General features: G+C 42.5%; 1 protein-coding gene across 1 annotated transcript in view; it reads left to right on the top strand.

Moving 5' to 3' along the window:
- Window positions 1-14,593, top strand: part of QSOX1 (quiescin sulfhydryl oxidase 1) — a 39,103-nt gene extending 24,510 nt beyond the window's left edge. Inside the window, exons 2-12 of the mRNA XM_069981162.1 lie at window positions 308-408; window positions 568-616; window positions 3,665-3,761; window positions 4,552-4,642; window positions 6,172-6,317; window positions 6,407-6,538; window positions 7,896-8,025; window positions 8,638-8,760; window positions 11,712-11,850; window positions 12,841-13,017; window positions 13,603-14,593. Coding sequence (XP_069837263.1) covers window positions 308-408; window positions 568-616; window positions 3,665-3,761; window positions 4,552-4,642; window positions 6,172-6,317; window positions 6,407-6,538; window positions 7,896-8,025; window positions 8,638-8,760; window positions 11,712-11,850; window positions 12,841-13,017; window positions 13,603-14,402 — 1,985 coding nt within the window. The 3' untranslated portion in view covers window positions 14,403-14,593. The remainder of the gene's footprint in view (window positions 1-307; window positions 409-567; window positions 617-3,664; window positions 3,762-4,551; window positions 4,643-6,171; window positions 6,318-6,406; window positions 6,539-7,895; window positions 8,026-8,637; window positions 8,761-11,711; window positions 11,851-12,840; window positions 13,018-13,602) is intronic.
- The last annotated feature ends 2,299 nt before the right edge of the window (window positions 14,594-16,892 follow it).

Genomic DNA, 16,892 nt, shown 5'->3' with positions numbered 1-16,892 from the left:
TTTTTGGCATGTTGTTTTGCATTTGACCACTATCGGAATTTGCAAGAGAGGCACCCGAGCCTCCGATACAACCTACTAATCCATACTAGAGATGGGCTATGGCGTCTTATACATGGGTCATGTGATACTGCAGCCAGTCAGTAGCCACAGTGGTCTCTGCTTTTACGTAACCGATAAGGCCGGTGATCGGCTGCACCTCCACATTAATGATGGCCGCTGTCCGTCCTATTGTTATGGCAACCAAACCTGATATTTATGCCGTGCAGGATGAAACCTATGGCTAATACCATGCTGCTTCTTTCTACAGACTGGAGGCCTGCTGTGTACCTCGCTGTGCTAGACTGCGCCAAGGAGTCCAATAGCAAGACGTGTAATGAATTTGGTATTGTAGGATACCCCACTGTACAGGTACGTCTCTTATAGTTTAATATTCTCAGTCCTCACTCCTGCCCGTCTCCAGTCTTGTTACTCGATCCCTGTCTATCATTTTATTTCCATATTACCAGTTCAGTATGAAGCCATAGTGACCCTGTGTTGTCATTTTGTTTTGTTTTTCTTCTCCTCCAGTTCTTCAATACTTACTCGAAGAAACCATTGGATGGCATCAAGTTGTCCAGTATGTAGACCGTGTTCCCCTATTCTGCAATTTCTAAACCTTTTTTATGTACCTTTTTTAAAGTGGAACTATCAGCAGGTTAGATGAATCTAACCTGCTGGTAGCCCCCTATAGTGTCGGGGATGCTGAGGGGGAAGGTATGTGTGTGTGTTACCTTCCTCCTCGGTCCCGCACTGTCGGAGCACCGCTAGGAGCACTGCCGAGTCATAAGGCCTGCCCCTTCTATCAATGGGGGGGGGGGGCGGGACAGATGATGCGGCAGTGCTCCTAATGGTGCTCGGGAGCGAAGTTGACCAAGCTAACCGAGGAGGAAGGTAAGACACATACCTTCCTCTTCAACGTCCCCAGCACTATAGGGGGCTATCAGCAGGTTAGATACATCTAACTTGCTGATGGTTCCCCTTTAATGGCAATGGACACCTTTGCTCTATCTGTGTCTGACAGCTTTTCCCTCCTCCTCTCCCCTCAGTGTAAGGTTCACATGTGCCTGTTGATTTGGCATAGTTGCCATCTGGTGTGGAGGCACCAGCCATTCAGTTTTGCATGCAAGTTGTTTTTTTCCCTGTGGTGCAACTATGCTAAATGGACCAGACGGTCAGCACCTTGTCCCATTTCAGCCTACAGAAAACCAGGTGCAACTCATCCAGCTCATTGCATCCAGCATTCCCGCCCACGTGTGCAGGCCCTTATAAATGGCAGCAGGGACGGGTCATAGAATGTACACAGCAGCTTAGAGTGTGGAGAATAAGGAGAATGTACATGGAGAGCAGCTTACACAGGTTGTAGACGGAGTAAAACACACAAGAGACAGTCTGTAGGGGGGAATCACATGGGCCATGTACTAGTGAAGAGAGAAGGTAGAGACCCACAGCAAGCTCCTGAACACCAAGACCTCATGTGCAGCATGTATTACTGAGGGGACAAACCTACATGAGAAGAATCTGAACCTAGAAGGAGGTTGCAAACTCATATTATATATATATATATATATATATATATATATATATATATATATATATATATAGAATATTGCAATATAAACACGTGAAAAACTTTTTTCTGACTGATCCTTAAAATGATTACCTGATCCTCTGTCTGCAGCCTAGAGGTTACTGCAGGTGCAGTTACTGTACAGTATAATCTGTGGGAAATACAGCAAGTCTTGCGGTCTATGTACAACTGTCTCTGTCGCACAAAACTCGCACGAAAGTAGCTGCGTTTTTTGTGGTGTTAAACTCTCCTGTGAAAATCAAAACTCGCATGTAAAAATCGCACCAAACCCACATCAAAATCGCATTAAACATGCAGCGAGAATACACATACATTGACTTTATAGCAATCAGTATCACTGTGGATTTATGTGCGAGAAACTTGCAGCGATACGGTACGTGTGAAGGCACCCTTATACTGAGTTTTACACATACTTATTTAACTGTAGGATATTTTGTATTGCTAGTGTACGTGTATTGTGTTGCTAGTGTATACACCCTTCGCAAAAGCCTTTACTGTAAGTAAAGTGGTGATGTAGTCGTACTTAAGTTTTGCCACTAGATAGATACTGTATACTTAAAGTGGTATTCCCCCCCCCCCCCAATAGCCAAAAAAATTAAATGCTCCCAAACCTAGCTGGTCTTACTCACCAAGTCCCCTTGAGTATTTTGAGCCATCTCCCGTCTTTCTAGCTGCTGCCATTCCTGAGAAAAAGTTTTTTCTAAAAGCCGTCTAAATCCAATATGGCGCCGGCCAGGAAACTACATTTCCCAGCATGCAGTGCTTCTCACTGCTTGCTGGCACCTGATATTTCAACAGAAGCTCTGTGACCTGATATTTTGTAATGTGGATGGATAGCAGCTTTCTGGGATGTGTAGTTCTACGTCATGTCAGGTCTAATAACTTATGTAGAACTACAGGTCCCAGCAAGCTGCTATCAGTCCAAATCAGAAACTGTGTGACTTGATATATTGTGAGGTGGACTGATAGCAGCTTGCTGGGACCTGTTGTTCTACACAAGTTCTGTGACCTGGTATATTGTGTAGAACTACAGGTCCCAGCAAGCTGCTATCCTTCCACATCACAATATATCAGGTCACAGATGTGGATGTATAGCAGGATACGGGAGGAAGCTGACATGGGGGTTGGGGGTGGTCTTGGTGGTGCGGTGTGTACTAAGGTGGGCATTCGGGCTGCAATCATACCCCCTGGCCACCTGCGCTGCTGCTCTCCCGCATCGGTCCCCGGGCCCGGCACCGACAGCACAATCATCCCCATCCTTTCCCTGCCGCCGCTGCTCTCCAGTACCGGAACCGCTGCTGCTCTCCTGCTCCAGTCCCCCCGCCTGACACCGGCACTGCTCTCCCGCACCGGTCCCCCTCCCAGACACCGATTTCCCTATCCCCACCACCCTCCGCCTGCCGCCGCCGCTGCTCACCAGTACCGGCCCCCAGCCCGGCACATCCGCTGCTCTCCCACTCCGGTCCCCCGGCCTGACACCGATAACACATTCGGCACCAACAGCACAATCATTGATTGTGCTGTCGGTGCCGAGCTGGGGGCCAGTACTGGAGAGCAGCAGCGGAGGGAAGGTGGGGGTTGATGGGGATAATTGTGTTATCGGTGTCAGGCCGGGGGACTGGAGTCTAGTGTAGTTACACTTAGGGGGACATTTATTAAGTCCGACGTTTTTTACGCCGGACTTAAAGGCAGGTGTGCCACCATACCTGTGCTCCCAACTGGCACTGGCGTCACGACAACATAACATCTGGCTGAGCTATATCCAGACCAACCACTACTGCAGTGGAGTCGCACCTCACCATCTAGCAAGTGACCGGTCGAGCCTCACAGGAGTGCACCACATATACTCCCATAAGGGCAGACTAGTTGGATCATGTGTTGTTTTTTTGTTGTTTTTTTTTTTTTCTGCCATCAATCTTTTATGTTTCTAGAAAGTAGAAGCTCTTATGTTTTTCTCTCATCATGATGATTTTTTTTTTTTAATTTCCGCCCTATCCATGTCTGCCTCTCCCATACTCATCCACCTTATTCCCACAGATCGTGACCCAGACATGATGAGACATTTCATTGTCGACAGACTGGAGGCACTAAAGGAGTCTCCACCTCCTGCATGTCCTCCGCTGGAGCCGATCAGGTATGACTACCGCTCAGCATAGACACCACTATTTATACACTAGAGGGGGTTTTCTAATAAGAATTCTAGAAAAAAAATCAGGTTATAGCAAAATAGTTTAAATGTCCAATTTAAGAATTTTAGCTGATCGTTTCATTTAGGATTATACTGAAAGATGTTCGATCCCCTGTGAATTCCAAAGCAATTACATACTCACGGCGGGATTGTCATCCCGCTGCCAGTATGTAGGTGCCGGCCGCATTAACCCCCACCACCCGGGGTTATACATTACCTGCACCACGATCCGGCGGCATCTGAGGCTCCTGGCTCCCGGAGGTCCCGCACAACCAATCAGTGCACGGCCCTGTCACAGTCACTGATTGGCTGCGTGAAACCTCCGGGAGCCGGGAGCCTCAGACGCGGCTGGATCGTGGTGCCGGTAATGTATCATCCCGGGCGGCTGGGGTTAATGCGGCCGACACTTGCATACTGGCAGCGGGATGACAATCCCGCTGCGAGTATGTAATTGCATTGGAATTCACAGGGGATCGATCCGCTGCCGATTTAGCTGCGAATTCGCAGCGTTAAATCCGCTGAGGATACGCCCGTGTGAATTTACCCTAAGGGTGTGTTCCCACTCTCTGCAAAGTGACCTCTGTGTGTGAATACAATAAAATACAGGAGGACATTCTGAAATGGACAACCAACATTACCGATACAACTGTATATTCACTGACAGTACTTGCGCGCACACATGCCTCTTATTACATGTAATGTATTGTTCAATGAATAACATGAATTTCTCTTTTAGTGCCCCTGAGGTTGACTATTTTTTTGAGAATAATGATGAATCCTTCCTAGCTTTGATTTTTGAAGCACCTGGGAATTATATGGCAAGAGAGGTAAGAGCTGGACACTTAGCCTTGTGTAATTTACATTTTTAATTATTCTGCCACAAAAATCACTTGGAGCCCCTGTCATGCCTCCTGTGACATCATGCCCTGCCCCCTGTCTGCATCATCAGCCTGTCCTCAGCAAACACACACAATGTGAGACTGAGGCATGGAAGATTTGTCTCCTAAGGGGGGAGAGCAGAAGGAGCAGGAGACAATGTGGATTTGCACAGGGGCCATTTTTTTTTCACTTCCTGGATTTCTATCAGCTACCAGTGTGGCAGATACAGTAATACATTATATAGACACATCTATATAACTTTTAGTATACTATTAATAGAAAACAAGTTTTTCTTATCCAGAGTTCCCCTTTAAGGCTATGTTAAAAAAAAAAGGTAGAATAAAAACACAAAATATGACATCCCGGCTGTGGAGTATGTCACTAACTGGCTGCAATGTCACTAACAGGTAGGATCCTGCCCCAGTCACTGACTAGCTGAGCAGGGCATCTGTCAGCCAGCGTGGCGTAGCAGGAGGGTAGATATGAAGACTGTCATTGGGATCCAGGAGTGGGACACAGGGGTCCAACACACCCCAGAATAGGCCAATAACACAACTTGAGTGGTGTAATGTGCGCTGTATTCCACAAGATGGCGCATGAATACCAAAATATACCAGATGTAGCCACAGAGATGTTGACATAAAAACACAGGGCTGCTTGCTATGAATGTGATCAATTGCTCCAGAAAACTGTTCACTACCTGGGTTTCCTTTGTACACCATCTCAGTGCTGCAGGTTCCATATTAACCAATAAATACACTTATAAGTGCACAATGCTTTGCAGTGTTTTCCCTCTACCATGTATCACCCTTCTCTCGGTTATTTCTGCTGGCAATTGCCTACTGTGCCTATAGGTAAATCCAGCTCTGACCTTAACCCTTCCTTCATTGATAGTCATTTTTTTTTTTTTTTAAATTTATGGTATCTCTATTGGAGTGTTGATAGTTGAGGAGGAGAATGAAGAGCAGCTGAAAAGAGAGACATAGATGTGCTGCAGCTTTTAATAGGGTTTTATTCCCTCATCCCAGTTCTGGACTTATGGCTTCGCTGCTCATTACTGCTGTATAATGTCTTTCATGCCTTCTCCTGCAATGAGATGCAGACCACAGCTAGCCAGGGAGGGAAGTACTTAGCCTAGTGCTTCTCCTGGCTCTATCTAATGATTGGTGCAGTGTGAACACCAACCAGAACTTTAGACTCTAGGACATGCCAAGAGTTTTGTGCCTTTTTTAAAGTGATAGGGTCACTTTAAAGTGTATAGGCCTGATGCAATGTGCCCTGGTATATTTAAAGGGGTTATCCAGGATTGAAAAAAGCACAACTACTTTCTTTCAAAAACAGCGCCACCTTTGTCCCCAGGTTGTGTGTGGTATTACAGTCTAGCTCCATTCATTTCAATGGAAATGAGCTACAAAACGGAGGATATCCCCTTTAATGTTTAGAGCAGAGTCCTGTACTGATGCTGTCTCTTTCCCAGGTTGCCCTGGATATGGTCCAGTATCAGGGGGTCTCGGTACGGAGGGTACTTATGGACCAAGCTGAACTGGTACAACGGTTCAATGTGTCATCATTCCCATCTGGCTTCCTTCTTTGTAGAAATGGATCTATTAGCAGAATTAACCTGTGAGTATCTGGCAGTCATGTGTACCATGTACCATGTGTAGCCTTCATTGAGTTGCCATGTTAAATGTTTGTTGGTCTGTTTTTTACAGGAAGGGAGAGAATCGTGCGGAATACACGCAGTTCCTAAGGTCGCTTCCTGGGGTGAAGAGGGTTATCATCAATCTCATTGAGTGGTCTGCAAACCCTGTCGAGGACATGGTGGTCCGGAGGACTGTTAATAGGTACAAATCTTATAATGGGGGTAGTTGTCCTATAGAATCAATTTGAAGTGCCAGACATGATCGGTTTAGGTGTAGCTAACCGTCTCTCTCCCCCACTCCCTGTACCCCCGCCCCCCAGATCTTTCTACAGGAGATGGGCATAATACAAAGTCTATGACATCTGTCTCCTGTAGTAAGTTGCACAGTTACTTCTATTCAAAAATCTCCAGTCTTCCAATACTTAATAGCTGCTGTATGTCCTGCAGAAGTTGGTGTAGTGTTTCCAGTCTAACACAGTGCTCTCTGCTGCCACCTCTGTCTGTGTAATGAACTGTCCAGAGCAGTAACAAATCCCCATAGAAAACCTCCCCTGTTCTGGATAACCTGTATGTGCCTCATGTTATTAGTGCAGTGGATTCCCTCTGATGGCAAATAGTGAAAGTGCGATAACACATAACACATGCATAGCCTTCACTGGGGGCTGAGTCTGGTCTGCTATAAACTATAGTCATGGCTGTTAAATTTTCTTAAAGGGGTATCCACAAAATAAATTGTTAAATATTTTAATCCGGTGCTTAATAAAATTAATTCATAAACTTAAAGTTTTCTATAGTTTTTTTTTTTGTTTTTTTTTTTGATCCATGCAGGAATTACTGTACTGCACAGAGCCTCAACATGTGTTCTCTGCTGCCCCCCTCTGGCCAGCCAAGTGTGTTCTGCCAATGAAAAACCTCAGCTTGTCTCAGAGCGTTTGCTGTAACGTTTATTTGTCTAGTTGATCTCTGTTTCAGTGCAGTGTGCAGGACATCAGCATGTATATCGGCAGTGTGTGCAGCAGGGAATCAACATGTAGCGGCAGTGTGTGCAGCAGGACATCAGCATGTAGCGGCAGTGTGTGCAGCAGGACATCAGCATGTAGCGGCAGTGTGTGCAGCAGGACATCAGCATGTAGCGGCAGTGTGTGCAGCAGGACATCAGCATGTAGCGGCAGTGTGTGCAGGAGGACATCAGCATGTAGCGGCAGTGTGTGCAGGAGGACATCAGCATGTAGCGGCAGTGTGTGCAGCAGGACATCAGCATGTAGCGGCAGTGTGTGCAGCAGGACATCAGCATGTAGCGGCAGTGTGTGCAGCAGTTGATTACTATTTCAGCCTTACTACGAACACTGTGATCCCATGCAGTGTATCTGTGTGTATTATAGCATTAAAAGTACGAAAATGTAAAACAACATTCAAAACAGTTAAAATAAATACTTTTCAATGTTATAGAGCTTTTTTTTTTTTTTTTTAAAGCTTTGTATTTAAAAAAAAAATTCTGGGCTTTTTTCATATTGTATTTAAACCTAATATTTTGTGCTGATTTTTATCTCTTTTTGCAGTTCTGTTATCTACATGGCGGACCTGGAATCTTCTATCCATTACTCCCTGCGGGTTGAGGTGGCTCGGTACAGCAAATTAAATGGCGATCGTCTGAGAGCGCTGACTAATTATGTTTCTGTACTGAAAAAGGTGAGTGTGTAGGTACTGTATATAGTGGACCCATCTTTACATTTCTAGTCCACTGTGGTTGTCCATGTCAGCCATTCTGTAAACTATAGGGGGCATTTACACGTTACATGCACAGTTTGTAAATGTGCTATGGAACGGACGATGTGCTATGGAACAGACTTCAAAGTTTCCGGCCTGATCATCCATGATTATTCCAGGAGTTTATAAACTGTTTAAATCATCTGTACTGTATCATACCTTTTAACAACCTATACATTAGTCTGGATTCGTATGAACATATGGGCTCATCCCTGCACCTGTAGTATGGCTGCAAGTCCTAGTCCAATCCTGGATCTACTGACCTGAAGTATGCTATGCTTTTACACAAAGTAACCACTAGAGGTCGCTGGTTCATTATTATTTATTTTTATTTTTTTTCCCCTCACTATACAATTTTTTGTGTGTGTGTGCTCATTATTGGTATAAAATGGATACTTTTCTATTGTATTCTTGCCATCTGTTGTATTACATTTCTGTTGTTTCCCTGTGTCTTTTCTCTTATCTTATACATGGGAAGGAACATATGTTGCTGAATTAGAGCTATGATGTGATCACCATCTATTTCTATCACAGTACTTTCCTGCTCGCCCCTTCTTACACACGCTGCTCAATTCTCTGCATCCGTGGCTGTACGAACGAAGGGCAAAGATCGTGTCATATAAGGATTTTTTAGATGCTGTGAATAACAAAAATGAGGTACGTTGGTTTCGGGCCTTGTCCATGCTTCAGGCTCCACTGTGTATAAAAAAAAAAAAAAAGACTGCACCACAATGGTGGACATAGCCTAAGAACAAGGAACATGTGGAAATGAAGCGGCATTCACCACTGTATACGTGCAAAAATTCAGTGCTTATTTATTCGTCCACAAATGGCAAACATATTTTCTTAGCAGGTAAGACGCCAACACTTCATGATGATAACAGGTGACAGCTGTTTCGCTTTACTAAGCTTCTACAGACCTGCCTCTCTCGTTCACGTCACTTCAGATATACCTAGATTCTCCTCCCATCTTAGTCACGTGAACGGGATCAGCTTACAATATACAAAAATCGTGCATAGTGTGATTTAAAAACAATGTAACATCATAGCTATTGTGTTTTATTAATATTTACAAAAATACACTTAAGTCTACTCTATCGTTTAACCCTAGGTTTCCCTGGGCATTGGTTTTCAAAATCCAATGTGCTTCCAGTTGCATAAGACGCTTGCGTCTATTCGGTCCCGGCTTTGCTCGTTCAATGCCACAAAATGACAGTACATTTGGGTTACTTCCATGATTTTCCCTTACGTGGTCTATTAATCTACAAGATCCCTCACCTGTTCTAAGGGAGCGTATGTGTTCACTAAACCTGGTGTGAACTGGGCGTATAGTGTTGCCTATATAGAACCTCCCACATTCACACCAGATCGCGTATACTACAAAATTTGTACGGCAGCAGATAGTCCTTTATTTTGACTTCTATCCCCCCTATATTCAGGTATTTATTAGGCAAAAATTGGGAGCACCAATTACAATTGCCGCATTTGTGATTCCCTGTCGGGGTCATTTTATCTAACCAGTTTGTTTTTTGTTTTTTATATCTGCTGTTCACCAAGATATCTTTTAAGTTTTTACTTCTTTTAAACGCAATTATAGGTTTTAGCTTCCCTATGTCTTCTAGTGATGGATCGCTTTCGATTAGATACCAATATTTTTGAATAGTTTTTTTTATTTTTTCTGACAATATTCTAAACTGAAAAACAAAGGTAAAGCGTTCCGTTTTTTATTTGTATTATCCTTTTTAGATGTTAGGACTGCTTTCTGATTTTTTACTTTTTGTGCTTTTTCTAGGGCTTTGTCTAATACTTTAGTGGGGTACCCTCTATTAATGAATCTGTTGTATAATTCCTTAGCTTGTTGAGAGAAACCTTCTTCTGTGCTATTAATTCTACGGAGACGTAAAAATTGGCTATACGGTATGGATTGTTTCATATGTAATGGATGATTGCTGCTGTAATGTAATAATGTATTACATGCTGTATTTTTTCTGTAACCATAAGTGACAATGTTATTTTCCTCTATTTTAACTAATACATCCAGAAATTCAAGTTCTTGTGGTCCTATTTTGCTAGGGAATTGCATATTCATTTCATTTTCATTATTTAAATGATTTACAAAATTATCAAAATCTGTCCTAGAACCTCCCCAAATAATAAACACGTCATCCACAAATCTAACATAATTTTTTATATGCTTCAGGAATGGATTGGATGATCCAAAAACATAACGCCTTTCAAACATTGCAATAAATTTTACGTCTCCGTAGAATTAATAGCACAGAAGAAGGTTTCTCTCAACAAGCTAAGGAATTATACAACAGTATCATTAATAGAGGGTACCCCCACTAAAGTATTAGACAAAGACCTAGAAAAAGCACAAAAAGTAAAAAATCAGAAAGCAGTCCTAACATCTAAAAAGGATAATACAAATAAAAAACAGAACGCTTTACCTTTGTTTTTCAGTTTAGAATATTGTCAGAAAAAATAAAAAAAACTATTCAAAAATATTGGTATCTAATCGAAAGCGATCCATCACTAGAAGACATAGGGAAGCTAAAACCTATAATTGCGTTTAAAAGAAGTAAAAACTTAAAAGATATCTTGGTGAACAGCAGATATAAAAAACAAAAAACAAACTGGTTAGATAAAATGACCCCGATAGGGAATCACAAATGCGGCAATTGTAATTGGTGCTCCCAATTTTTGCCTAATAAATACCTGAATATAGGGGGGATAGAAGTCAAAATAAAGGACTTTATCTGCTGCCGTACAAATTTTGTAGTATACGCGATCTGGTGTGAATGTGGGAGGTTCTATATAGGTAACACTATACGCCCAGTTCACACCAGGTTTCGTGAACACATACGCTCCCTTAGAACAGGTGAGGGATCGCGTAGATTAATAGACCACGTAAGGGAAAATCATGGAAATAACCCAAATGTACTGTCATTTTGTGGCATTGAACGAGCAAAGCCGGGACCGAATAGACGCAAGCGTCTTATGCAACTGGAAGCACATTGGATTTTGCCCAGGGAAACCTAGGGTTAAACGATAGAGTAGACTTAAGTGTATTTTTGTAAATATTAATAAAACACAATAGCTATGATGTTACATTGTTTTTAAATCGCACTATGCACGATTTTTGTATATTGTAAGCTGATCCCGTTCACGTGACTAAGATGGGAGGAGAATCTAGGTATATCTGAAGTGACGTGAACAAGAGAGGCAGGTCTGTAGAAGCTTAGTAAAGCGAAACAGCTGTCACCTGTTATCATCATGAAGTGTTGGCGTCTTACCTGCTAAGAAAATATGTTTGCCATTTGTGGACGAATAAATAAGCACTGAATTTTTGCACATATACAGTGGTGAGTGCCGCTTCATTTCTATCTTTCTATGAATGAACTGTGACTGTTTTCTAAAGCTATCATATAGCCCACACGTGTAAAGGTATTTGGTCTGAACACTGAGTCCAGCTAAGCACATAGTGCTCCCCATAAGTGTTTCAAAAAAAGCATGCTGTGCCGGTCTTTTTCTATTTAACACATGTGAAAATGTGTATGTAATATCAGATGTTATACGTGCCTTTCGTCTACTTTGTTCAGAAACAGAAAGCAGTGCTGACTCCACATGTCAACTTCGTTTGGTGTCAAGGTTCCAAGCCGGAATTTCGAGGTTTCCCATGTTCTGTCTGGACTCTGTACCACCTTCTGACTGTCAGAGCTGCAGAGCTTGGATCTGAAGAGACTAGTGAGTGTGTTCACTTAAAGTGTTACTGTCACCTTAAAAAAACTTTTGGCTTTGATGGGTCTGAGACCCCCACTGATCCTTAAATAGAGCAAGGTGAAGCACACGGCACACTATGGAAACAGTCTCCTCCAGCAAGACAGGGAGAGAAGCACATAAAGAGGGAAGAAAACTTAGAAATAACATAAACTACTGCCACTCCAAAATATAAAAAAGAATATATATAAATTTATTACAGCAAACAAAACACAATTGTATAAAAAAACACAATTGTGTAAAAAAATGGTGCGTGAATATACAAAATCCCACACCAAAACCAACATAAGGACAAAAACCTTATGATAACAGGAACCTCATTTTTATATTGTATACATAAAGTGCAGCATACAAAGATCACAATGCCAAAGGGCATGATAGCAGCATAAATATTTGTACTGAGTTGACCAAACATGGCTACATGTAATAAAAATCTACAGAAGTATAATAACGTATACCAATGCATTAGGTAAGGCCACAGAAAATAATTACAAACTTCGCCCCACGTGTATTGCTGGTGCTTAGCACAACTTCTTCAGGGGTCTGTACATTCACAAAGTTTTCTCACAAATATGAAAATAATCCATTCACAATTATCTACATGATTGAGACATCAGGGCGAACATATGTTGTGATTTACAACATAGAAGTTGTAAATCAACAGTGTGCATGCAATTTTATATGTAGGTTTCTTTTAATGACATTACTATTATACAGCCGGAGACCTAGATAAGGCAGGATCGCATCACTATACACAATTCTAAGACTCTATATGCAGCTCCCCTGGTCTGTAGAGAGAGGCCTATACTCCACCATTTCCGTGACAACCGACGGATTTCAGGAATGACCCAGTTTTTTCATGATAAGGGAACACCCCAACTGTGTGTTACTGATATTTACCTTTCCTTGTTTTTTAATCATTCATTCTCTTTATCTGAACTCTTCCTTTCTCTTAAGATTCACAGGAGGTTTTGAAAGCAATGCGAAACTACGTCCGCTACTTCTTTGGCTGCAGGGACTGCGCTCATCACTTTGATCAAATGGCTAAAGAGTCCATGAGCAGTGTCCGTAGCCTGGATGAAGCCATCAGATGGTTGTGGTTAAGCCATAACCGGGTCAATAAGAGGCTGGCAGGTGAGCCCTAAATAAGGAAGGAAGGATATATTTCCTAATTTTAGACATCCTCTAAAATCCCATATGTATATAAACCAGATCTATGGCACACGTCTAATCTATTAAAATTTGGTAACTTCATTTACCAAAATAATTTCTTACCTCAGAAAGTGCTGCTCACTGCCTGTTGTTAGGCTCAGTCTGTCTGTGCTAACAAAGATACCAGGATGGAACACGGGAAGTGTCTGTAGGGGTTTAGCTCCTGCTATGTCCCAGAGAGAGAGCCTAGGCTGTAAGTTTGTCCCAGTCCTCTAGAGGATCCCCACTGTCCCTAAAAGGTAAATCAAGACTTCCCTCTCAACAATAGCTCAGTATTTAGTGTAGCCCATTCCTCCCTGTTTCTTTCATTTCTGTTCACGTAGCATTTTGCTAAGCAAATGCATTGGTACTCTCCCCCCCCCCCCATGCCAATCACCACTAAAATCACCATATCATCATTAAAACATGTGCATAATCAATGATGGCCATTGTCTTCATGTATTTTGCCCTATTATTTCTCTGTGATGGCGATTATAGATGACCACTGACCATATCACCTTTTCCTAGGGGATGCAACCGAGGATCCAGATTTTCCAAAGATTCAATGGCCTCCTCCAGAGCTTTGTCTAGACTGCCAGAAAACAGTAGACAATGTCACGACCTGGGACGAGCCCGCTGTACTCCGTTTTATGAAGACACATTTTTCTGAGAACAATTTGTCATATGACTATTTGGAGGATGAAGCAGTCCTGTTGGAGAATCAACAAAAAGGTAGAGCGGGATACAGGTCCAAAAGAGAGGCCGAAGAAGAAACCAATCCTGAAAAAACGGTCATAAGTGACCCCATAGTCCCACCGGTAAAAGCAGAAGAACCCGGAGATATACCTACAGATTCTAAAGCCAAACCAAGTCCCCGCCACAGACCAACCATCATAAAGATGAAACACTTTACAGCTCTGCAAACTGAAAAGAAGGAAGAAGAGGACATTGTGGATTTAGACGCCTTTGAAAATAATTTTTTCCCTCGTAGAACATTACAGGATTCCAACTCCCATAATAATAGATATGTCATTCAACCAGAGAAAATGGTGGATTTTCCCGATTCCGATTTTGACCATAAAGCTGTAAAAGCTCGCCTGCTGAAAAGGGGCGTCAATGAAAACTACTTAAATGGCGTCATGGTAGAGAACGGGGACGTCAACTGGAAAGGACGTTGGGTGAAGATGCTAGAAGTTGGCTTCTCTCGACTGGACATCAGCATCTGTGTGGTACTGTACTTCCTCACCAGCATGTGCCTGCTAACCATGTACCTGTATCTAAGTTTCCGTTCCCGGTTCAGACAGCGATGTTTGCGTCTACAGCCATGACACAAGTACTGTTGTGCAGTGTTATAGTAATACAGACCTAATGTTTTATGGAATTGTACATATTACAAGAGAACTATGTGCCTTTTTAATCCGTGGAAGTTCTGTACCTGCACCCAAGGCCAAAGCTAAACTCGTCGTAGTTGTCTCAACAACTCGTGTTTTAAGAAATAAAATCGGACCTGGAAAGGAAAGTGTGGGTTCCTTACATAGTCGGGGTGCTATGATACATACACATCAGCCGACGTGTTTCACCATCTACTCTAACACGCAGGGGATGCACCTATTTGCTGGCTACATTTCCCCCCCCCCCCCAAATATTTTTAATGTTTTAAAACAACTAACAACTTTTTAGCATTCATGACCCACAATGCCAGTATTAGTTGGGAGTTTAAGGTAGCCATGACTGAAAAAGTCATCTAGAAATATCTCCTTATTTGCTGAAATAGTTTAGACACCAGAATGAATACAATGAACGAGATTTAGCAACCTGGTGTAAAGTAGAATTGTCTAAGTTGCCCCTAGCAACCAATCAGATTCCACTTTTCATTCCTCACAGATTCTTTGGAAAATGAAAGGTGGAATCTGATTGGTTGCTAGGGGCAACTAAGACAATTATACTTTACACCAGTTTGATAAACCTTCCCCAATGTTTCAGTATTTAATCATAGTTGCCAACAGTCCTGTTTTTGCAGGGAATGTCCTTATTCTGAGGAGACAGCCACTTCAATACAGGTGAGTAAAGTATAGTTGTTGTTTTTTTTTTGTTTTACAGATGAAGAAGGTAGTGGTATGAGGATGAAGACAGAGAAGAATGCTGAAGGGGTAGTAGTATGATGATGGAGGAACAGGAAGATGAAGGGGGTAGTAGTATGATGATGGAGAAGGATGAAGGGGGTAGTAGTATGATGATGTAAGGACAGGAGGATGATGAAGGGTAGTAGTATGATGATGGAGGGGCAGGGGGATGAAGAGGGTACTATTATGATGATGGAGGGGCAGGAGGATAAAGGGGGTAGTAGTATAATGATGGAGGGGCAGCTGCATCATATGGGCACAAACTACCAGTATATACAGTCAGTCAGTAGAGTGCTATCTCTGGCCACAGCTTGCTCTGAGTCGGTTGTGTACTGTATACTGGGGACCTAATATGGGGTTGTGTAATATACTGGAGACCTCCTGATACTGGGGTGTGTAATATACAGGGGACCTGACACTGGGGTGTGTAATGCTTCTTTTGTGTTGTTCTGACTGTAAAATTGTAACTGGAAAATTTTGAAAAACAAAAACCATGCCATACCCTGCAAACGACACCCATGATAGGCCATGACATGGCTCTATAGAATCTCCCATACAAACATAGCAGGGTCTTTACTTTTCTAGCACTCAGCCCAATATTTCCGCACCCACAGACTTCCAAAATATGTTCCCATTGGAGTTCCACACAATATGATTGGGTAGATCTATGGGTTGAGGACGTAGGTATGTTCCCCCAGTAGGTGGGTAAATTCCTCATTAGGTAAGTACTTACCCTCAACAGGTAGGTTTGCACCCCCCCCCCTAGTTAGTAGGCCAGTACTCCTAGTACAAAAACCTATAAGAATTGTGCGTGACCATCACAGACTTAAACAATGCATCAGGAATGCTTATAAATAGTGTTGAGCGAACCTGTCAAAATGTTCGGGTTCTGCGACATTTACAGTCTGTATCCATGTTTTCCAGGATTACCCAGCATTTGGATAATGTTGGCACGTCTTTGTTACAGGTTTGCTCAACACTACTAATGGCCATTATGTTGGACCAATCCAAGATCGGTCACTTCATCAGCTCATTATCTGCTATAGGACATTTAGGCCCCACAACCCACAAAGTAAAACAACCACTATAAATATTTCAGGAATTTAAATAAATTTTTTCAAAACCTGGAGTGTTTCTTTAACAAACAGGATAGACTAACACTTTCTCGCTTTGCTTAATATTCAAGATTTTATTTCACAAACATCAATCAAATAGTCATATCATGATGTGTATATTGATACCTATGGAAATAAATCCTGAAGATTGAGCAGGGTAAATGCTGGTCTCTTCCTAGACCGACAGACACCACACGCTGGGCTCCCTGGATTTTCTGAGCAGGCTTTTATGTATTGTCTTGTAAGCAATTTTATACACTACATTGATAATACAAAAAAATTAAAAGAATGTGGGAATTAAAGGGGTACTGAAAAAAAAAACAGAAACCCCAACCAAACAATAATGCAAAGCACACAGTCAAGACAACACAGGAGCGGCTTAGGGACTTGAACTCAACTGAACATCTCTGGAGAGCCCTGAAAACTGGGTCCACCGATGGCCCCCATCCAACATGACCAGGAGAGGATCTGCAGAGAAGAAAATGCCCTAATCTAGGTGTGTATCCTCGTAATACCCAGGAGACGAGACCAAAATAACTACCAATGGGCCTTCAACAAAGTACTGAGTAATGGCTCCAAA

This window comes from Dendropsophus ebraccatus, chromosome 8, assembly GCF_027789765.1.
Source record: "Dendropsophus ebraccatus isolate aDenEbr1 chromosome 8, aDenEbr1.pat, whole genome shotgun sequence".
NCBI lineage: Eukaryota > Metazoa > Chordata > Amphibia > Anura > Hylidae > Dendropsophus > Dendropsophus ebraccatus.
Note: the sequence above shows the minus strand (reverse complement) of the source record. Positions and strands in the feature narration are given on the sequence as shown.